The sequence below is a fragment of the Eurosta solidaginis genome, chromosome 1 (assembly GCF_040869045.1).
Source record: "Eurosta solidaginis isolate ZX-2024a chromosome 1, ASM4086904v1, whole genome shotgun sequence".
Classification (NCBI taxonomy): domain Eukaryota; kingdom Metazoa; phylum Arthropoda; class Insecta; order Diptera; family Tephritidae; genus Eurosta; species Eurosta solidaginis.
The window spans coordinates 378,051,408-378,076,542 of NC_090319.1; the positions used below are offsets into that span (position 1 = coordinate 378,051,408).

At 35.7% G+C, this 25,135-nt stretch overlaps 1 protein-coding gene across 2 annotated transcripts in view; it reads left to right on the plus strand.

Annotated features, from left to right (window-relative positions):
* Positions 1-3,383: 3,383 nt before the first annotated feature.
* Positions 3,384-25,135, plus strand: part of LOC137238330 (uncharacterized) — a 54,384-nt gene continuing 32,632 nt past the window's right edge. For both annotated transcript variants that reach the window (XM_067763195.1, XM_067763194.1), the window contains exons 1-3: positions 3,384-4,074; positions 19,543-19,827; positions 19,946-20,288. In XM_067763195.1, the coding sequence (XP_067619296.1) occupies positions 4,069-4,074; positions 19,543-19,827; positions 19,946-20,288 (634 nt within the window). In that variant the 5' untranslated portion in view covers positions 3,384-4,068. The remainder of the gene's footprint in view (positions 4,075-19,542; positions 19,828-19,945; positions 20,289-25,135) is intronic.

Consider the following 25,135-nt stretch of genomic DNA (forward strand, 5'->3'; position numbering starts at 1 on the left):
GATTGGTTTATTGACGCAAAATATAACTTTAGAAAAAAACTTTGTAAAATGGGTGTGACACTTACCATATTAAGTAAAAGAAAATGAAAAAGTTCTGCAGAGCGAAATCAAAAGCCCTTGGAATCATGGCAAGAACACATTTCGTGATATTACATATATAAATAAATTAGCGGTACCCGAAAGATGATGTTCTGGGTCACCCTGGTCCACATTTTGCTCGATATCTGGAAAACGCCTTCACATATACAACTACCACCACTCGCTTTTAAAACCCTCATTAATACCTTTAATTTGATACCCATATCGTACAAACAAATTCTAGAGTCAGCCCTGGTCCAAATGGCGTCCACCTATACAACTATGGCCCACTCCCTCTTAAAATACCCTCTAATACCTTTCATTTGATACACATGTCATACAAACACATTCAAGGGTTACCTTAGGTTCATTTTCCTACATGGTGATTTTCCCTTATATTTTCTCCATAGCTCCCAACTGAGTATGTAATGTTCGGTTACACCCGAACTTAGCCTTCCTTACTTGTTAAATATAGGCAACTCATTTTCGGACAGGACAATGTCTGCAGGGAACCCTTACTAAAACTAAATATTTGTTATTAATAAAAAAACCCTGTGAGTATTTAATTGAAATTTTGCATTGTGAAAAACTACTTCCATTTGCTTTGATTTCAGAAAATTTATTCAAGTGTATATAATGCACAAATATGAATTTTTGTATATAAAAACATGCTGTCAGCTGTCATGGCATATAAAATAATTGCGCAACAAAAAATTATTTTTTTTAATTTTACTTCTTAAAAATAGTTAAGATATTTAATCTTACATGTGTCCTCACATGTGGAATTGCTTCTAATATGGAATTGTGCTGCAGCGTGGAAATTTAAAAATCTTAGACACATTTTTTTTTTACTTTATATATGTATAAGTTTTAATTATTGCTCAAGGACATATCACTGATTAATTCAATTCAAATCAAGCTAGAACTATTAAAATAAACATATACTTGTTGCTGTTTACTTCCGAAGGTCGAGCTTCTCTTCAATTTACGTCGTGCTGTCGATTCGTTATCGCCGCCTCCAACCGCATGTTCAACCATCTTAAACCCCTATGATCAAAAATACACTAATTTTCTGCAAACCCCGGCATCGTCATTCGATACACCGCTAACCGAAATCCGATCACAGATTACAGCAGCAACTGGAAGGTATCTGTGAACCGAGTTACCTATTCCGACCCCTTTCAACCGGTTCCATGAGCAGCCGGACGTTGTCCATTCATCCTATACCTGTGACCCCTTTCATTAAATGGTTGTTTATAACAGGTTCCTTGTGATACTACAACTAGACGCAATTATCCGCAACGGTCCGCTAAAATCAAATACCACCAACAAAGTAAAGCACTATCCCAGCCTTCGATGAAACCCTCCTTACAAAATTGTATTGCATGAACGTTGCTTCGTCATAAATTTTGAACGAAAATTAAAAGTTTTTGTTAAATAATAATTATTTGTCAACGTTAAGTTTTTATTTTTCCTACAATTATTATTTGTCAACGCTTATTTTTTACTTTGCTTCATTATAATTACAATCAAAAACTTATTATTTTCTTAACTCAGCAACAACATGGGGTCTTTCGCGGGCATAGACAAAGGTCGTTAGACTAATGGCAAATGTAATTACAACAAATCGGAAAGCAGCAAACGGAGATGGAAAATTTCACAACCAAATTCATGACTCAACGATCAATCAGTGACAAAATCGATAAAATTATCATAAAAAATTGGCAATACTTCGACAATATTTCTACAAAAAATCGATAACTTATTAGTGCAACATCGATAAATAAGCGTTATATTTCTATAATTAGTTGATAACTTTTGAAAACAAATCAACGACAATTCCATAACTTTTTTATAAAACATCGAAAATTTTCGAAAAAATATCGATAGCTTCTTTACTTCTAGATTACAAATCGATATTTTGCGATTACGAATTGATAACCAGTAAGTCGATAACCTCTCGATAACAAGCGCTTGATAAAAAATCTATAGCTTTTCAATATATTTACCATGTTGATAATAGTAAATTTATAACACCCCGATAAAATATTGATAACAAATCACAAACTTCTAGATGGAAAACGGATAACTCTAAAGTGATAAATATATAACTTCTATTTCAAGTTTATAACTATCGGACAGTTAATGGATAATTTTTCAATAAAAAATCGATAACTTTCTGATTACAAGTTGATAACTATCCGGCAGTAAGTCGATAACCTTTCGTTAACAAGCGGTTGATAAAAAATCGATAACTCATCCATAACCTTTGTTCCAAATAGTAAATAATAAATCTCGCCGATAGCACACCTTTAACATTAGTGCCGATAAATAAGTCATTGATTACAAAAGGCTTCGAATTTGACTTCTAATATTTCCTTTTCTCTCCCCGGCCTTTCTTTTGCTCTTTCCTTGTCTGTATTGGTTTGCTGTGATATTTCGCCTATATCGACTCTACTGTAGTGTAGCGACTTCACTTACGATTACATTTCGTATTCCCCCGTATTACGAGTAAAGTACGTAATCCGTTACTAAGATAATTATCCACTTCCTCAAATTTGTTTCATTTGCAAAATCAACCAGGACACCGCTGCGTAAGCGTTTTAAGTATTGTGTAATTTAAATTGACTTCCAATCACCTACGCAGTTCAAAATTGCTATTGCTGCTGTTATAAAAATCGGGAACTCCATGCAAATGCTTCTCTTATAATCCATAGCAACAACCAATAACGAGTATGTGTCTTAAGTCTTTTGTAATTTTCTCACCAGCTTTAATGCGTTGCATTTAAGTGTTCAAATATCAATGCTTGGGCAAAAACTATAACAAACAATAATAAAAATAGCAACAAATGCAAAACAAAAAAAAAAACACACGCTTCCACTTATACTAAATTGCAACATTCTGATATCAAATGCACAGCTAATATAATAATCGGCACAATTGTGGAGCGTCAAGGAAATGAAGTGAACTCAAAAATTATTTAATTTAATTACACGAAAAGCAACAAAACACATTTTAATGAATTGACTATAGTAGCACAAAAATGAAGAGTACATTATTTTTGAGCAAAGTCATGCATGTGCCGAGCAAACGATTGTAGCAAAGAGTAAAAAAATATATATTTCCATACACGAAGCGCACGCAGGCCACAATAGTTACAAACGATAAATGCCACAGAGATACAAATCTGCAAATTAATAAAAGAGCGCGCTCTTCAAGCTAAAGAAAAATATTGCCAGCTAATGCAGCAACATTTACTTTAAAAGTCAAAGGAGTTACAGTGGCGAACGATAGATTAGTGGAATACGTCGAGATAGCAAGAGCTTAAAGAAAGCGGCGGTGATACCAGTGACCTCACAAAACGAAAACGCGCGGTTGTCGGTGCCAAAGTGCGGTAACAAAAGCGCAAAGCTGAAAAATAGTGTCAACTCAAGCAATGCAATAAATTACATAAATAAATAAAATGAAATAACGAAGAAGTGCCTGAATACAAAAACAAAAAGCAGCCAAAAAATTCACCAAAAGTGAAAAGAAAGTTATGTGAAACGAACCACAGAAAACGCAAAGTAAACGAAGAAACAAATAGCGCACTTTCAGTGAAAAGCAAAACAAGAAAAATAATAAATTGTTAATTTACAACAACAACATATAGATATTATGAATATTGTACAAAGTTGTTTTTAGCGCATTTTCGGTTTGACTTTTACGGTGTACATTTAATCAATACAAAGAGCTGTCGCAAGTAAAAGTGATTTCATTATTGAACACAACGAACGTCGCCAAGCGTCTTCTCTATTAGTGCCAAAGTTTTTCGCAGTTTTGTTACACTTTTATTTATTTTAACGGATTTTTGACACGCAACAGCGCATAGCTTCGCCAAACGAATTGGATATTGGTCAAGGCAACTCGATTTGAAATAGCTCCCGTATTTGGACAAAATATTCAAAATTAAAAACTAGTCGCACGCCAGGCTTTTCTCCAACAACAAAATGAAGGTAAGTGGATCTAAAGTTATATTGATTAAATGAGAGTAAGAGTATGACATTATTTGCTATTATTAAATACTAAAAACCGCAAAAGTGCAATCAGCAATAATGACGCAAATATATTTAAAGCGCATGCGTATTGCATTCGAAGCATGATGTCAAAGATATTTAATAAAATATATTTGCGCTTATGCTGAAATCAAGTCTGAATGACAGTGAAAGTGTTAAGTCAAATATAACGGGAATTGAACGTAATGAATCGAGAAAAATATCACTATCTTAAACAAGCCATATTCAGCATCAAAATCAGCTGTCGTCAAATAAGTTGAAAGAAGAAAAAATTGCAACACCGCATTTGTTTGCATTAAGAGAAAGGCTCAGCGAGTTCATTCACGCATGCGCTCAATTTTATTCATCTCTCTATCAGCAGATGCTGAAGTGTGGAAATTTTCTTTAATTTGTAGATATCAAATCAAAAGCCACTAGATAATAAAATATGTTGGTGCTGGGGATTTCGTGTAGTCGGTTTCTTGCCGGATTTTTCTGTATAAAATTTTGCCCTAAGTAAATTTGTTCTAAGTAGTACAATTTTAACACGCCTCTGAGTATAAGTAAGGGTCTATATCTTGCGGACCCACTACATGACCGGCATTGTGGCGGAATGCAAAAATATATAGGCATAGTTAGGGAGCACTTGATCCTAAGATCTCTTCGGACGTTATCGCGCCTTACATTTATCATTTATTTTAAGACACATTTTTGTCTGCTTTGGTCCATTTATTAATGATAGTTTTTACACTTTTTTGTTGTATGGAAATGTATGGCCAAAAAGGGCCTGAATACTCACTGGCCTTTATTCGCTACACTCTTCACTAAATAAAAAAATTAGCGTTTTTTTTAAAACGTTACAAATGCAGTTCCGCTATTTATTTAAAAATTAATTATTTCAGTTTGTATATAAAAGGATATTCAAGTGCACCACTACAACTTGTATGATAACAAACGTTATGTTCGCGAGCGTGTTCGCGATTGCCGGCTAATGATATTAGACTGCTGGTTGCGATGTATAGTTGAGGACGATGATAGTGTATGAGCGTTGGTGCCTTTCCACTCGCCGCGCACGGCTGCGCATAAGAATCTCGCCGCCGTCCAAATATTGATGAAGGTGTCTTTAGCAGGCCCCTTATCAACCAAGCATTAATGCACGTGATAGGATCTCGTCTTCTACAGAGGCCATATGAACAAAAGCGCAATTTTGAACCAAGGAGCTGGTTTTGTGGTGGGAAAAAAGCTTCTTCGTCAAGAACTGCCGCTAATAGCTGTGATACACCGTCTTGTCGCGATCCTTATCAGTGGGAAGTTTTTCAATATAACATGCACCAAAAAACGATGCGTACGGCAAGGAAACTCATTCTATGAGAAACTTAAAAAGATATACCATGAATGACCCCGATATGATATTAAAATAAGGCATGCACATTTGACAGCAGGGTGAGGCAGGAATGGCTCCTTGGTCCCAACAGTCCGAAAACTTAGCCTCCAACATTTAACAACCCCAACGTTTTGCAGCTGATTTACTTCGGCGCGGCTCGAAATATAGCCGTCTGCTCTACCAGGTACCAGCACACAAAACTATACATCGAGCTACTTAGCTGTCGCCTGGTTGAGGAACATGCAAGGAAGTAGCTCACATAATGATCAATAGCACGCATAATTCCAGTGTCCTAGATGTGCGCGCTTTGCGAGATCCTAACATTAACTTGAACCACTTCAGTGTGGCAGCCAAGTTACTTACACCCCTCTTTGCAGCGGACAAAATGCGCGCATCTTCACAAGAAAACAGACAGTTGATGATTATTCTACTCAGACGTACAGAAAGTGATTAAGTTGTGAAATAAGCATTCCCTTCATTGCTAGCTAGCGAGGAATAAGACGAACCTATAATTCTATGCACAATATGGTCGGACCAGCGCATGCCTCTGGATTGGAATTCAAACGTGTTCTGTCTAATCCATAAGAAAGGTGAACCGTAAGGTTGTACCTAGCGTACTGTGTGAAAGAGAGAAGCCTAAAGTCAACAAACTGATTGGATCTTATCAGTGCGGCTTCAGACCTGGTTAATCTACACTCAGAAAAAAATTTCTCCCGATTGAAGAAAAATGGGAATGAAATGGCACTTAAGAAATTTTTTCCATATTCGCATGGCCAAATTTCTTCAAAATGAGGAAAAGATCTTCAAATTGAGGATTTTTTCCTCATTTTGAAGAAATTTTGGCCATGCGAAGAGGAAAAAATTTTTTAAGTGCCATTTCATTCAAGGTTTTTCTGAGTGTTCTATTGATCAGATCTTCGCGACGCACCAGATCCTGAAGAAGGCTAACGATAAGAGAATCGAAACTCTCTCTCTATTTGCTCACCTGCCGAATCCCTTCAAAGTTAATAAAGCTCTGCTAAATAAGGTTGAGCAACACCGCCAGCTGCGTTAAGATAGGTTAAGACCTCTGCGAGTCATACGAAACCAAACGCGACCTTAGAGAAGGCGATTTCCTTTGGTGCAATTCCTTAGCCAACTGTTAGAAAAGACAATTCTTGCAGCTGAGCTAAACCGTGATGCCACTATCTACTATAAGAGCGTACAATGACTGACGTATGCTGATGATCATGATATTATTGGCCTTTACAAACGCGGCGTAAATTCTGTCTTTTCTGGATTAGATATAGAGGAAAGAAGTGGGTGTTTTGGTAAGATCCTAAACAATGTCAGATGAATAACCAAATGGGTAATAGCCCTTGCCTAGAAATGCTTCTTCGGACTGGGGAGGCTATTGAAAAGTAAAGTTCTATCGGAAAAAATCACGCCCTACAACTCGCTCTCTATTATTGTTCTGATGTATGGCCTGGAATCGTGGACGGTGTCAAGAGAAAATAAACTGGCTTTTGGAGTCATCTAGAAAAAAATGTCTCCGAAAGATTTTTGGTCCTTTCAGTGATGCTGACGACGATTATTCCAGGAAGTATAATAATGAGCTTTACATATATATGAAGAAAGTGCAGCGTATAAAGAAGAAACTTCACCGACATTTAAACATTTCATAAAGTGGTTGAGAACTGCCTGTACATGTACTATAATCTGGCAACACCATGGACATACGTAAGGTCTTTACTAAGTGATCAAGTCAACCGAACCTAAGCTCACACAAAATTTCATTTCATTCTGAGCGGCCAACTGATAAAACGTTCACAAATTCACTTAAATCTTTTTTGATCAAAAGTACGTTTACTATAATTTTTTGGTGTCTCATTCGTATATCATATATTTGAAATTGTGAAATTCCTACAGGGTGCAGTACTGGTCTTACCTTATTTGATAAATATTTCCTCAAATATAACCGAAACTAATCAACTATAAGTTTTTAATTTCTTTGCATTACAACAATAGCCGTTGCGAATGTATTTAATTTAAAATTTTTCAAAAACTCTCGGCACTCTACTAACGAACAAAGCAATGTTTGCGCAAGCATTCGCGCATGCGCCAAGTGCAACGCAAATTGGCAACAAGTTCAAGTGCATGCAGAGTATTTCATTCGCTTTTCTTAAAAATTTCTTTCTTTCAATTTACTTACGTTTTTATTGCATTTTATCTTTACACAAAGTCTGTTTTATGCTGGAAAAATTGTTTAATTTTGTTTGCGTTTTTTTTTATGATCGCATCTCGATTTCAAGTAAAAGTGAAAGAGAAATGTGCAAAGATTTCGTGGTCGTCGGCATTTTCTGCAAGCTTAAATCGGTTTTATTTGCATTTGTGTTTACGAATGATGGCTTCAGCATTTGTTTGTTTTTTTTTTTTCTTTTATTTGCTTTGTTTATAATTCACTTAGTGCTGTTAGTGCATTTTATTTTATTAACTCTTCCGCTTTTCTCGCTTTGCCTTTTCCTTTTGTTGGGGGTTTACTCTTTTGGTGTGCACAACGTAAGAAAGTTTATTTGCCGATGTTATGTCATGTTGTTGTTGCCATAGTATATATTGTTGTTGTTTTATTGCATGTTCGTGCTAGTTTATGTTATTATATAATATTTTATAGTGTTCGTATAATCTATACGATTCATTTTCGTTTGAAGTCAACTACCTGTCTGTTGATGGTAGTAATAGATAATGAACTCGTCGATTTTGCCTTAAATTTGTTGTGGTGTTATAGCTGAATAGAAAAATTACAGACAATTTTTCAATAAATTAATTTAAAATTAATTAACAAATATTTCTTTGTATGAACAAATCCAATTCTTCACACTTCACTATTAGGAAAGCCTGATTAATTGGATGTAATTAAATTAAAAGACTCACGTATTAATCATCTAATAGTTTTAATCTTTTTCAAGGTCAATTATGTAAGATAGTTAACAAATAGTACTAAAACAAAAACACCTTCTTAGTCGCCACAAAAAGATCAAGTTCGCTTCTTAAGTATTTCATTTCTTTTGTTCGCTTGTTAGATAATGAAAAGTTGCTTTTCCACATTAACTTCACTAAATATTCCAGATCAATTTGATAAATTTCCAAAAACTTCTTGTTTATCTATGGGTGCTTTCATAAAAAACACAACTGTTGATCAACCGTCGAGTGATCACTTTGAACGCACCCTGGATTATATTTGATCCACTCAACCATTTCGGGTTTCCTTCAAATCATATGTTTTTCATTACATTCACTCAATGGGTTGCGGTCTGGTGTGTGGAAGTTATTTGACATTTTTAAGTGTTGGCTATATTAACAATAAAATTTTTCCTTTTAATTATTAAAGTGGAGTGTGAAAAAAGACGTGAGTACAAAATATTCGTGAATTTATATATTGTGACAAATATTATGATCACTAAGCCGATACAAAGCAATATGTACGTAAAAAATCAATCATCATGTACACACATACATAAAAGGTAGCAGAGAGATACTCTCAAACGCATGTCATTGTCAGCCGAGGTAGTATGTGAGTATATGGATACATATTACAAATATGCATGTGTATAGCTGGTAAACAAGCATAAAGTTCACGACATTACTAGACCTCAGGAGAAATGGGTGAACGAGGCAACAGAGAGTATAAAAGCAGCGAAAGCTGAGTAGTCTGAATCAGTCTGATTTAAACATGCTATCAGTTGTGAAGTGAAGTTTAATTGTGAAGTATAATTTTACTACTCCCAACGTAGTCTAATAAAGACCATTTTCTATTACTGAATATTGGAGTTATTTATTCAACAGTTTAGCGATTCGAACGTTAGCAGAAGGTTTGAAATAAGCGGAATTTCCCTAAATTCGTTATAATTGGCGTCAGAAGAAGAATTGTTGAATAAATTCCGAAGATTTCGAATACAAAAAGAACGTGGCAAAGTGGAGTGAATTGAAGATCCAGCAACTGAAGAAGGAGTTGGGGAGCCATGGATTGAATACAATCAGCAATAAACTCGAACTTCAGGCACGACTGCGAGAGGCAATGGAAGCAAAAAAATTAACGTGGAAGGGTATGTCTTTCATCTTGATGGCGACGAGACAACAACACAAATTGAAGAGAAAAGCGAAACATCGCAGACAGTTACGAGCACAGACTTGAACATGATTTTGGCTGCAATATCTCCTCAAAGATCGAGAGTAACATTCAAAATGGAAGCACATGAGGCACGCATTTCAGAAATGTCATCGCAAATGTCATCTCAACGAGAAGAACAGAAAACATATATTACATCTCAGTTGGATGAGCAGCTGAAAGCACAAGAGGCCCGCATATCTTCGCAGCTGGAGGGACAGGAAGCAAAGGCATCATCAAAACTTGAATCGTAGGATGCAAAAATTGCACAATTTCAGGCAGAAGTCGGTGATTTAAAAGGTCGTATGAAGCAATTACAACGAAATGGCCCGGCTGTTCTAGCGAGCAATCCGAAGGTAAGAACTCCATCTTTTGACGGTTCTGTTCCTTTTCAGGCCTTTAAGCTAGAGTTTGAAAATAACGCAGCCGTGAACAACTCGAAAGCTGAAAATAAAGTTGTAGCTCTATTCGTAGCATTGAAGGGGCCAGCAGCCGAGAGCGGAACAATTATGAAGCATTGATGGCTGCTGTAGAACGACGATACGAGAGCGAACACTGGAAGAAGATTTATCAAATTGATTTGCAAAACTGCTACCAAAAAGCCAATGAGACTCTGCAGCAGTTTGCGTCAGATGTTGAAAGACTGACCCATCTAGCAAATGCGGACGCACCCGTGGAATATACCAAGAGGGTAAAAATACAGAACTTCATAAATGGCATACGAGACGAGGAAACAAAGCGAGCTACATACGCAAACCTAAAGCCAACATTTTCAGAAACGGTATCACATGCATGGACTCGGGACACTGCCTCGCTATTGAGTAAACCAGCATACAAAGCTCATCGTGTGGAAGTAGAAAGACCAGAGTGGGTTTATGCAATTTTCGAAGCTTCAAAGGGAACGCAATAGAAGAATAGTTATGCAATCAAATGCTTTAAGTGTGGGAAGTCAGGGCATATTGCACGTTATTGTAGCACCAACTCCAATAGTTCCAACTTGGCTGGTCGTAAACGCAAAGCTGGAGGAGATAAGTCAGATATAAAAATCGAAAACTTGCCCCCGCTATTGAATGTACTGTGATATCTATCTCGCAAATTGGAAGAAAAGCGAGCAGTCTTACCGTCAGAGGGAATGTGGATGGCAAGGAGCGTGTACTGCCTGTAGATACAGACGCATCTCATTCCTTAATCCGAGCTGATTTGGTCAATAGGAGAGTAAAGCCATTACCTGGAGCAAGGTTGCGGCGGTCACTGGCGACTATAACCAAGTTCAGGAGAAGTGATATGTGAAGTGTTAATTGAGAAGGTCACGGTTCTACACAAATTCGTTGTGGCGGAGATCGTTGATGAAGTCATATTGGGAGTGGACTTCTTAGTTGACCATGAGATCAGGATCGATATACAGAAAAGGATTATGCAGTATAAGAACAAAGAAGTACCACATAACTACAGTTTAGAGAATGGGTTCAGCAGTAAGCGGGTGCTGGTGGAGGAGACTCTACAAAGACCACGAAAATCGGAGACAGAAAGCCGGACAAAGACATGTGGAACGAATGGGTCAAACAAACCAAAACCGAAGGTACCGGCGAGAGAAACAATGGCATTGACAAACCTTAATGGAAGCATTAAAACAAAGGAAAAATTTCCCAGAAAGAATGCAAGGGTGGTTTCAAGCCAGGTGACACTACTGTTGTGAACCGTCTAGACGATACTGATGTTGCAAAGTAAATTCGATAAGATCAAGCTCTGCGAAGTAGTTCCTTGGCCAAACAACAGAGTTTGAGGGAACGGTCCAGGATAATGAATAGTAGGATGAAACACAGGTACGACAAGAACAATAATTCGGAAGGTGTCCGGGAGGGAAATTTGGTACTGCTATACAACTCTCACCGGCAGAAAGGTGTTCTATCCAAATTTTGGTGCAGTTGGGAAGGCCCGTGCAAATTTTTGAAGAAGATAAGTGATACATACCGCACACAAACCATTGTGAAACCACGAAATAGAAGGGTGGTTCATTTGGAGAGGCTATCAGATCAAGAGATTTGTGTGATCGGGACGATCAGACATAGATGGAGGGAAGTGTGACGAATATTATGATCACTAAGAGATACTACAATCACTAAGCCGATACTAAGCAATATGCACGAAAACAAATCAATCATCATATACAAACATACATACAAGGTAACAGAGAGATACTCACAGACGCATGTCATCATCAGCCGAAGTAGTACTCACTTACACACACGCATATGAATACAACCAACAAATATACATGTGTATATCTGGTAAATAAGCTTAAAGTTCACGAAATATCTAAACCTTAGGAGAAATTGGTGAACGAGGCAACAGAGAGTATAAAAGCAGCGAAAGCTTAGTAGTCAGAATCAGTCTGATTTAAACACACTATCTGTTGCGAAGTGAAGTTTAATATCATATTTATATTTCATATTTATTTATTCAGTCTATGATTTACAATTATCTTACAGACTAGAATAACAAAAATTTCTTATATATAAGTAGAAAGTGTTAAAAAATTAACATAATATAGAGAATAACATATTTTTAACCCAAAAGCGTGATACGTAAAAATCAATACAATGATCATTGTTTAATGAGTTGATGGCAATTAGAGCGCGTATGATCGGCCCATTTAGAGCATAATTAGACTTAAACTGATCAACAGAAAACATGTTATGTTGCCGCAAATTCCGTGATGGAACGTAAAAGTTCAAAGACTCCAAAAGCATGGGACAATCGATATTGCCATTAATAATGTCGTAGATAAATAATTGTGAAGTAAAAGATATAATGAGTACTACTCCCAACGTAGTCTATAAAAAGACGATTTTGCATTACTGAATATTGGAGTTATTTATTCAACAGTTTAGCGATTCGAACGTTAGCAGAAATTTCAAATAAGCGGAATTTCCATAAATTCGTTACAATATGTAAACATACAGCTGTAGTTCTTGAAATGTAATGTTCTTAAATTAACTAAAGTTTGCCAACGGGTTTGAAGTTAAACTACAACATATTGAGCTTTACTTGATACAGGAATATGCATTTAAAATTTATATGGATTAATAAGTGCATAACTTTATCTACACTTATGAAATTGTTGCGCATAAAATTAGTACTAAAAAGTGTGTGTCTCCACTATTCTCCACTTTAAATTTTGATATGCGTAATACACTGTGCTGAAAAGGTTTGTGTCGTAAATATAAAAAAACACAGCAGCTATCAGCTTATTATCGAATGCGAATTTTTATTCTCGAGTTATCCGTTTTTTGTCAACGAATTACCTGGTTGAGGATATCGATTCCATACTGAAGTCTTGTTTCTCTCTGTTTCACAGCGAAGTTTTGAGTTGCTGATGGCAAATCGATAGCACGCCGATAAAAATTGTTAAAGCTTCTATAAAACTTCAAACATTTTTCGACATCAAATTGATAGTTTTTTGATTAAAACTCGATAACTTTTCAATAAATTCTTTTGATAAAAATAGGTAGAAACTTTGCGACAACATATCGATTATTGTTCGATAAATAGTTGATAGCAATTTTATAGCATATCTACAACTTTTTAATACTGCATCGATAAATTTTCTATAACGAATCTATAAAAATCTATAACATTTTGATAACCACCAATTATTTGATATTAAATTATCGGCTATCTCTTCCGGATATCTTTTCATCGGTCACCGACTGGGATTCAAGGGGTTGATAAAGGCGATACAAAGCTACCTCAAAACTCGAGTGGAATGTAGCATACATATTTAGGGGGCGAGGCCCTGGCGATCCAAAGTTCCTCATTGCACTAGAGTATTAGGAGGGCTGTATGGCCTCGAAGGTTTAATGTGGTCATACAAATCTTTCCCGATATGGTCGGGATAGTACCTTATGGATGCTTTGTTAATGGAACGTACCGGATCTATATCCGGCAAAGGACCATCAAAATCGATAACATTCCCCAAAACTTTCGGGGAGAGTCTTTATATATAATACAACAACAACATCGGTTTACTGGCCTGCCGATAACCAATCAACGTGTTTTAGGATACCGCTTCACCTTCCATCGAACTATAGGTAGTTTTGGTACCATCCAACGGTTGCTTGCTCACTATTTAAGGATTCACCAGTTATGTAATATCAACTCATAGATTACCTAGTTATTACGGATACCGGATACTAGTTTGTCGATCACCGATCCGTGTTTTGAAATTTGTTAGCGGACCCACCATACCTTTTAACAGCGCAAACTCAAGAAGTTCAGGGGTATAATACCAACACAGTTCTTATCTATAGAGGTGTTCTGTTTTCTTCTACAAATTGTACAGAAAACTTAAAATTTTGTTTGTACATAAATGCGACCTACTCAAAAAATCGTTATAATTCGAGTAATTGAGTAATGAGCATTATGAATTTGTTCGGGTATTTTTCTGTCATACTATATACTTGCTGAGTATAAAATTTAAGCTTTTTTCTATTCCTGAATAAAGTAAAATAACTTTTCAAAGTAAACAGATCCAACGATTTTTAAATATCGGAAATATTAAAACCAAATATACGCCTATTAATAGCTAACTGTCATAGACAAAATGGTAGAGTTACTTAAAATATGTTGATTAGTGACCTTAAATAGTTGAATTTATCTTTATTATACATGTAACATATATATACATATAGTTTAAGGTCAATTACGGCTATATCAACGGTTAGTTTTATGACCACTTGGCATTTGTCGTTTAGTTCAGCGAAGAAGCGACTGGTGCGATTTATTAGACATCGAAAATCGTTTCGTTTATTAAGCGCCAATTAATAAAATAAGGAAAGATTAGACCAAACCAAAGCTCTCTATCAGAGTAGAGTATGCATTGAATGCTAATAGCCTCTTCCATATAATTGAATAAATTATCAGCTAGCAGCTTGATGCAATCAACGAGTTAAATTAAGATTCAGATATGATACAAATGCATTTCAATTAGAACAACACACTATTAGTAAAGAAAAATGTAGGTTAAATTGAAAAACGCTCGAATCACTTAATCAGTGAAACAGATCTATTCGTCTTACGTCTAATGTCAGGTTCCAAGTGTGAATAGTTATAAGCGCATGCGCGTCACTGTCTTATTAATGGGGAAAACTAAGAAGAAGTATCAAACTAAAAAATATACCCATACGTTTACCATTTTCTCCTGATCCTTTATGTACTACTCCTTCGTTCGCCTATCAGTTATTTTACTTCACCATTACTTCAGCTACTTTTTCGCACAAATGTTATCGATTTGTCTCTGCCCTTTTAGCTTTTACTTTATCTATCTTGCTCACCATTTATTCGCTTGCTCGTTTGTCAAATCACTTTCACTTATTTGGGGTGTCTTAACATGATGTTGCAATATTTTTAGATATTATGTACTAACAACAAAAAATATAAAACTAATATTGAAAATAGGTTTAGCGTAGTTTTATAGTCGAATCACATGCGGTTGTAAAGTGGCATTAACTACAAGTTCAGAGCGAAAGATTTATTTTTGTATGATCAAACACCTTCGCTCACGAAATGGGGGAATCTAAAGTGTAAGCGGTAGGTAGGTGTGAGTATAAGCGTATTGTTTGGAAGTGGATAGTGCGACTGTAGAGTATGTAGTGTAAGTAATTGTAAGGCAAGTGTAAGGGTGGAATGGGATGCAGCTGGAGGGTTATTGCAAGCGTAATATGTGCAAGTGATCGGAAGAAATGAAAGGGAAAGAAAACAGAAAAAAGGGGGAGGAAAGACAAGATGTATCGACGGGATATATGCGTTTTCCTTTTCCTTGAGGTGTTGTCGGTTTGTCATTCGTTTGCGGTCGGTTTGTTATCGAAATATTATAAATTTGTTATCGAGCACAAACGCTGTTTTTTATTGACGGTTTATTGATTTTTTCTTATTTGGTGCCGATTTTTTATCGACTAACTATTGAAAAATATCGACTAGTTAGAGCTTTATATTTGTTATCGGAAGGTTAATGATTTTTTCTTGAAGAGTTTGAACAAGTTATTGGTTTGTATTAAAAACATCAAAACAAATCTATAATAAATTATTCTAGAAAATAGTTTTTAGCATATCGGTTTAGATCAAGTACCCGCAGGCATGATGGACTATAAGTCATGTCCAACTTGTTTTATTGAAGAGACTTTTATGGTTACTGAGCATTTGAAGATTGGCGTAGTGAGTTGCCTTAACACGTATCCAAAGTAGTCCTGAAATCACCCCGTTGAAGCCCCGAAAACAATTTCTTTTTGATTCGAAATGATCTCAAAATACTATTCCTGAAGAAAATGCCGATATGATTACAAAATATTCAAATGGAAAATACTGCTGTACCCAATTGATGCCATGATAGTGTCGAATTTATCTAAAAAGTTATTTTTAATTTATTTGCAAACTTTAAATTTTCCCAAAATAGCACAATTCCGTAACCATCAAAAGAAAAGATAATGTCAAATTAATAATATAGATCATAATAGCTGACCTGAAGGTATCTCTGGCACACCAACATAATTTTTGAGAGTCTATTAAGTTCGATAAGGGCGCGGAATATTGGATTAAATTGCTTTTAATTGGCCCGACTAGCAGACAAATAAAACAGTAGGAATGACTCCAGAGGTCTTTGGGGCACATTAAACGGTATATTGCGAAGAAAAGCTGGACATCCAGACAGCCTGTAATGAGGTCATTGACAAACTTGACGAGCTGCACAGTTCTCCTTGTTTTAAGTGATTGCAAAGTGATAAGTTTTCAAAAAGAAGAATAAGATGGCAGCGGATCATGAAAATTTATAGAGCATAAGGCAAAGAGAACAAACTTTCTTTGAACTCTTTCTACTCTGGTCGAATGGCTATTATAGATTGGGTTCCAAATAATGGAAGCATATTCTAATTTAGAGCGCACCAAAGAATTGTATAGGGCTTTCTTGGTATAAGGATCTCTAAAGCCTTTAGGATATGTGCGAAGGAAATCTAGATTTATGTAGGCCTTTGAAAGGACACATCAGATATGAAGGTGAAGTTGGTATCAAAGACAACACCTAGTTCTACATATTCGTTAACTGACGCCAGTTAGCCGGCTCAAATGCCATAGGATGAGGAGGGGGAGCGGTATGGTTTCGAGAGTGATATGTTGAAGCATTCTTGGGGAAATATTGTTCGGCACGACACCAGTCAACTAGATCATTAATGTCGTTTTGAAGAAGGAAACTAGAGTTTTTGAAGCAGAAACCAATGGCATTATTAAAAAGCACAAATAGTATGGGACCAAGAATACTACCCTGCGGTACTCCAGATATTGCGACATAGAGGCGAGACTTAAATCATTTTCAATTTCAATGCACATGAGCCTATACGTTATGTAGGATTCTAGCCTAAATAAGAACACAGAATGGAAGCCGGTACACTCATGCTTATATAAGGGGATATGGTGGCATACTTTGTCAAAAGCATGCGAGAAGTCAGTGCATAGAGTATCAACTTCAGAGCTGTCCTTGAATGCGGAGATAGAAAAATCAGAAAAGGAGGTCAAGTTAGTAACAGTAGAGCGTTCAGCAATATTTATATGTTTATTTGGTTCAACGGTGCTCTTAACGATAAAAGAAAATTTCTCCTTTATAACTTTTACGAAAAGTTTCGAGAAAGCAGTAAGCTTTGCTTTAATTTGAAACATCATTTTTGTGTCAGTTTTAGAAATCGGTGTTATAGAACTGAATTCCATCTATCAAAAAAGATACCAGAATACGAAGCTAAATAAAAGATATACTATAAAAGGACACATAAAAAAAAATTGCAATGCTTCAGCACAAAAGCATAGACACCATCACTGACGTATTCCACTAACGGCTCTAGTGTGAACATGTCATTACTTACATCGAGTGCGAAGATCGATAGAGATAAAAAGTCTAATCGTTGAAAAACACCAGGCAGCAGATTCGGAACAGCAGTAAGGTCTTCACAGTTGGATTTAAAGAAATCGGCAGAAAACTCAACTGAGTCGTCCAGAGACTGGGGGATTTTGCCGTAAAAATTCATGCAAGTGGGTATATTAGTGGAACCAAGTTAGCTCCTACTCATATATCTATTGTACAGAAATAATTCAAGGTTCGATTCGAGCTCAAGGCCAGAACAATAATTTTTTTCTAATGATAATTAATGTTATTTTTAAAATTTTCTAAATTTGATTGCTGTGGTTAGCACAGCGTGCCTAAAGCGTACTGATGATGAAGGCTTAGCACCCTTCGAAACGGACCTATCTACACAGCTATGACAGATTGTCTGAAAAATTGTCTACTTACTATTCCAAAAACAAAATACAATTTTTCAAATTAAGAAAAATTAAAAAATAACAATAATTATCATCAGAAAAAAATTATTGTTTTGGCCTTGAGCTCGAATCGAACCTTGAATCATGTGGTATAGGCCGGTAAAAACAAAAACTATTGTACAAAATTTGCAGAGCACATTAAATTATTTGACACTATTTATATACTGTCAAATTTCGAAATTTATGTACCATGCATATTATATATGAAATTATTTAATTTTCGAAAGAGGTAATCTCGGGCACTTCTGCATGGGTTGGGATGAAATATTATATATATAAAAAAAATTCTTATACTTCTAAATCTACAGAGACACCTACTTAAAATAAAAATGAGCTCATTTACTTATTTCTAATATATTAAAGAATTAAGTTTTAAAATTGTTTACACTATGCACAGCGTTGCTATTAACGCATTCAATTTAAGTGCTACAGCGGAAATATGAGTAATGGTGTGAGTAGTAAATCAACTACACTTCGTTTTTTCGGCTAACAAATTGCTTTGCCGTGTTTGTTATTCACGTTCATAATAATTTCACCAAACAGTGAGCGCATTAAACTTTTTTTTTTGTACTGTCTCAGAACTGTTTTAAGATCATATCGGGGCTATAGGTAGGAGCTCCATATGTGTCTCCGAAAAATAATTTTTCGATACTAAAATTGATGATTTGCGCGCTCTATTACAAAAACCGGGCAGTTTGCAGGTTAAGCGAATTGGCAAAAAGTAAGTTAAACGAAATCGGGCGTGAAATTTGGGACAACTTTTATACTAGATATGTAAATAATTGTGTGATTATTTAATAATAATAAAAATTTATAAAATAACAATACGAAAAAAAGGTAAAACAAAAAAAGGTAAAAATAAGAAAAAATTACCCAAGTGTAAACAACGATTACCAAATAAAAATAATATTACATTATTATTATGAAATTCTATAAATAAGGGGAAAAGTAATAAAAACCTGTAAAGACATGACTACAAATTGTTAAATCGTATGTGATGCATTTTAAGTATGTACTAAAACTTTTTTAATACACGCATTTACAGTTTGTTATTTAGAGAATTACGTGCGCAAGTCTAAATTTACTTGCAGAAAATTTCTATTTTCTTTTAATGCTTGCTAATTGTTAATAAAAACTTGATTCGCTGCTTGCAGCAAAACTTTGGCGTTCATATGCAACGCTGAATGCATGAGCAACTGGTGACACTTTCGCATTATTGCGCCATATGTAATATGCACGCTGCAAATTTGCACCTCCACGAATAATATTTTCCGATTATATCACAATTGAAGTGATGCAATGTTCATTTTGATTTAAATTTTTGTAGAAAAATGTGTCATGCGCATAACATTTAATGTTGCGCATGCGCGCACACATCTAATGCTGTAACTTGTTAACGACACAAACAATTAATATTGCACAGCTCAGCGCATTAACAGCTTTTGGGTGATATTTGTCAATAGCTCTGTTAATAACAAATCTTTATTTAATATACAAGCTGTCTTATATCACATAGTTACTGTGTTTTCTTTCTACTTTTCAGCTATTCTATGCTCTGCTGCTCACATTACCTCTACTCAGTCACAGCTATCCTGCACAAAGTGAAGATAAAGCTACTTCATTAGAAGATGTTGAGCTGCAAGATAGTGATAATGCTGCATCAGATAGTCAGTCGCAAATACAAAAACGCTCAGGCAGTTTTGATTATGTTGCGCATATAAAATCTGGTTTACTAGCGAGCATCGGTCAAGCTTCAGCGTCCATAGCATCGGGCAGCTCAGGCGGCAGCAGCGGTGTCGAGAGTTACAAGTCATACGAATCGGCGCATGTACATACATAAATAAATATATTAACTTTATATGCCATTAATTAAAAATCAATTGCAAAATATAAATATTTTAAATCTCGTTTTTTTCTACTTTTTTCTGTTAATTTCAACAATTTAGGGCAACTCCGTTGAATATAATCCGTGGTCGTTTAAGAAATCAATACTCAACACCATTTTTCAAGCGGTAAAAGCAATTACTGGTGGCGTGACAGCGCTCAAGGGTCAATTGATTAAAGGCAGTGGATATGCTTTGAGTGCTAGCGGCAATTTGGTTGCTGCATCTGGTGATAAAGTGACTGATGTTGGCAAATCCATCATCAATTCGGCGCAAATTAACACACACAGTTATGGACCAAGTGTTTCTGTGCATCCATTCGCTAAATACAGTTCATTATCTGGCGCTTCGTCTGGTGGTAGCAGCAGCAGTGGTGGCAAGCCGGGTCCTGTTGTGCATACAGAAAGTGAGTGAATTAATAATGTTAAAATTTAATTTAGTATCGCGGAAATTTTTTTAATTAAAGCATATCAACTTGTGAATGTAAATGGGTCAGAGATTATAAAATTTGAACTTGTTTATCTGCTTTTAAAATTTGAATGCGAATACTTTTTAACGGCTTGTGATGCACTTCAAAGCAGCCCTCAATACCAAGTTTAAGAAATTTGTCCAATCTATTAGGTATAAGGGTGGGCCAATAAGAAAATAATTTTTGTTCCCATTTTGGTATATTTAAAATATTGTTCAGGACATCCAAAAACATATCATGTAAAACTACCAGCTTTTTTGTTTTAATGTTTAGAGGTGCCTTAACGCAACTTTAGTTTTTCAAAGGTTTAACCTTTCGTACCCAAACCACTAACTATACACATCCTTGTAGGGAATTGAACAGGTCTACGAAACAGGTTCAAAATGATTTTTGTGAACTTGCCTCGTTTAGTACTTTTACGAATTCAAAATTCACCTCAAATCAGCAAAAAAAAAAATAGAAGCTTTTACAGGCTACCTTTTTGGATGACCTGAACAATATTTTTAACATACCAAAAGGAAAAGAAACATTTTTTAGACCCACCCTATAAAGTTTGTACCACTCTGATTTAAATCAACTTTTTTATGTGTCAAAATGTAATAGCTTTCGTTAACAAAGCGATTGACAGCGGTTCAGTCGATTTGGAGTAGACAATTTTGACTACCGAAAGGTGGCGCTGAGATCTGACTATTTCATGTTTAGGCTGTGTGCGAGTTGACCTAAATATTTACCTAAATAGAGGAAAAACCTAAATCAATGGAAACTGTCGGCAAGCAGTGCAAAATAAAAATTTAGAATTTGAAAAGTATTTCAAACTAAATTCAAATGTCATATTTCAAAAACAAAAATATTGATTTTTCAATATTGTATATGCAAATAAATGGCTCTTGTCCATTCAATTCAAGTAAATCATAGATCATACAGCTATGATCCCTGCTGATATTAAGGTCCGATCGATTGTATGTGATGGTGAGCTCAATTTTGTTAAAGCTGATGTTGGCGACACAAAAATTGGATCCTTCCCAAATATGGACCGCAATCTGAACATATGTATGTACATATTTGGCAGCCAAGTGCACTAATTGGCCTAAAGAAGTTATTGGAGGTGTACCCACATCAAGGTATTGAATTCGAGATTATAGAAAAGGTCATTGTGTACGTACTCCACTGTGCCCCAAAAAAAGCCTTGTAAAACGGAGCCACTGCATTTTCCTGAACTGCCATCTTGGGATAGGTACTTACCGCGGACCCTATTTGACCTCTGTTCTTTTAAGTGTGAAAACGCATCAAAAATACCAAATTTCCTGTATTGTTATTATTTTCTTACCAGAAATAAACAATTTAGGTTTTCAAATCAACTCGCACAGTTTTGACAGCCTTTTCCTAAATTATTGCAGTGCTGGAAAGTTCCAGTGGAATATTAGTTTAGGTACCTAAAATTTAGGTCAACTCGCACCCAGCCTTAATATAATTTAATATAAGGCATGCAAAGCCTCAAATAAGAATATTTGAATGTATTTGTGGAAAACACAGAATATGGGAAAGGAGAGCGGGGTGAAGAGAAGGGATGAAGAAATAGCGCAAAGAAAAATGACGAAGGCAAGAGAAACTGTTATAGAGGGAGATCGGAGAAAAACAGCGGAGAAAGTTTAGTGCATGGAAGAAAGTATAAAACAGACAAAGTGATAGGTACAGACGAATATGCGGCCATTTTGTGGAAACCATAAGATACGAACAAAAGGATTACAATTGTTTCTTGAAATATGCATTGCGGTCATTAAGATTGCGTTATCCAGTTCGTTCATAAAATTCACATCTATTGTAAACTCATCTAAATTCCTTGGAAAAAACAAGCGCACCTTTCTCTCTTTCCTATTTACATATATTTTCAATACTCGCTTAAATAATATTTCCGGACCGAAATTTTCTGGAGCTTTAATGGATGTAGATATTAATTAAAAGATAGCCGGTCAATTATGTGTGAAACAGCAGTATAAATAGGCTTTTTGACCATTATTTGCTTAGTGAGTGTAGATATTGTTCAACATCACACTGCACAACCGTATACATTTCGAAGAACACCAAAACTCAGACCTAGCGGCATAAGATCACCTCATTTTCGTGCTATGGAACTTGGCTTCTCGTATGAACTCGTGCAGCCACGTTTTGCCTAGAATTTTTTTTTTTGTGGATGTACAGATTTTTGTGTCACTTGTTTTTAGTTTTGGTATATTCCCGCCATCATTTTTTCCCAACTTGTTATATGGAATATATATTCACAGGAGCGGGAAAATCGATTTTCCGAATCATTTGCCATTTCTTTGAATTCACATAAAAATATGAGCAAATCGTGCTCGAAAGTTCTCTTCTACATCTCAAAATCGGTCTATGAAACCAAAGTAATTCAAAATCGGTTTAAAATAAGGTTCTGCAAATATTAATGAAACAAAATATTCAGTAAGTACCCAATTTGCGGTGGCACCATACCGTAAAGGTAAAGAGAAGGAGGCGAGGATGTGATGGCGAGGAGCACAAAGAGAAACAGGATGGTAAATTCCTGAAATTGAGAAAGGGATGTAGAGATGTGGGAAAATAATAAAGCAGTTAAAGAGATAGCGAACAAAAATAGGTAGAGAGGAAAAGAGAAAAAAAGAGAGGAAAGGAAATTCAAAAGTGAGCGGAAGAGAACGAAAAAGAACGAAGCAGATGGCCGTTTTTATTTTAGACGTTTAACCCAACGTTTTGAGTTGCTCAGAATATACTCGCGAAAGAAGCCACTAATATCCACAGACCCGAAGATACGAGAGGAATAAAAATTGTTCGCGAGGCAGTCAAGCTGGTAGCAAAATATGAGAATAAGGTTAAGATAGTTGTCAAAAACGCATGATATTATTTGTTACTTGAGCTGTATGTTTCGAATTGTTTATAAGGGTCGGCTTAGATTGCTCGTACAGACTTTTTAGTTTCGTGCTTTTACTCTTACTAAATTTTCTCTATTTATCACGCTTTTTGGATGCTTTTTATACTCAGTTGAGCAAAGCTCACAGAGTATATTAACTTTGATTGGATAACGGTTGGTTGTACAGGTATAAAGGAATCGAGATAGATATAGACTTCCATATATCAAAATCATCAGGATCGAAAAAAAATTTGATTGAGCCATGTCCGTCCGTCCGTCCGTCCGCTAATACGATAACTTGAGTAAATTTTGAGGTATCTTGATGAAATTTGGTATGTAGGTTCCTGAGCACTCATCTCAGATCGCTATTTAAGATGAACGATATCGGACTATACCCACTTTTTCGATATCGAAAATTTCGAAAAACCGAAAAAGTGCGATAATTCATTACCAAAGCGATGAAACTTGGTAGGTGAGTTGAACTTATAACGCAGAATAGAAAATTAGTAAAATTTTGGAAAATGGGCGTGGCACTTTTAAAAGAAGGTAATTTAAAATGTTTGCGAGCTGAAATTTGGCAGTCGTTGAAGATATCATGATGAAATTTGGCAGGAACGTTACTCCTATTACTGTATGTATGCTTAATAAAAATTTGCAAAATCGGAGAACGACCACGCCCACTTTAAAAAAAAATTTTTTAAGTCAAATTTTAACAAAAAATGTAATATCTTTACAGTATATAAGTAAATTATGTCAACATTAAACTCCAGTAATGATACGGTGCAAGAAAATAGAAAAATAAAAGAAAATTTTAAAATGGGCGTGGCTCCGCCCTTTTTCATTTAATTTGTCTAGGGTACTTTTAATGCCATAAGTCGAACAAAAATTTACCAATCCTTGTGAAATTTGGTAGGGGCTTAGATTCTAGGACGATAAAAAGGGCAAAATCGGTTGAAACCACACCCAGTTTTATACACAGTCAACCGTCTGTCCTTCCGCTCGGCCGTTAACACGATAACTTGAGCAAAAATCGATATATCTTTACTAATCTCAGTTCACGTACTTATCTGTACTCATTTGCATTGGTATAAAAAATGTCCGAAATCCGACTATGACCACGCCCACTTTTTCGATATCGAAAATTACGAAAAATGAAAAAAATGCCATAATTCTATACCAAATACGAAAAAAAGGATGAAACATGGTAATTGGATTGGTTTATTGACGCAAAATATAACTTTAGAAAAAAACTTTGTAAAATGGGTGTGACGCCTACCATATTAAGTAGAAGAAAATGAAAAAGTTCTGCAGGGTGAAATCAAAAGCCCTTGGAATCTTGGCAGGAATACTGTTCGTGGTATTACATATATAAATAAATTAGCGGTATCCAACAGATGATGTTCTGGGTCACCCCGGTACACATTTTGGTCGATATCTTCAAAACGCCTTCACATATACAACTACCACCACTCCCTTTTAAAACCCTCATTAATGCCTTTAATTTGATACCCATATCGTACAAACAAATTCTGGAGTCACCCCTGGTCCACCTTTATGGCGATATCTCGAAAAAGCGTCCACCTATAGAACTAAGCGCCGCCCTTTTAAAATACTCATTAACACCTTTCATTTGATACCGATATCGTACAAACAAATTCTAGACTACCCTGATCACCTTTATGGCGATTTCCCTAAATGGCGTCCACCTATAGAACTATGGCCCACTCCCTCATAAAATACTCTTTAATACCTTTCATTTGATACACATATCATACAAACACATTCCAGGGTTACCCTCGGTTCATTTTCCTTCATGGTTATTTTCCCTTATGTTGTCACCGAACTTAACCTTCCTTACTTGTTAACAATAAAGTTACTCACGAAA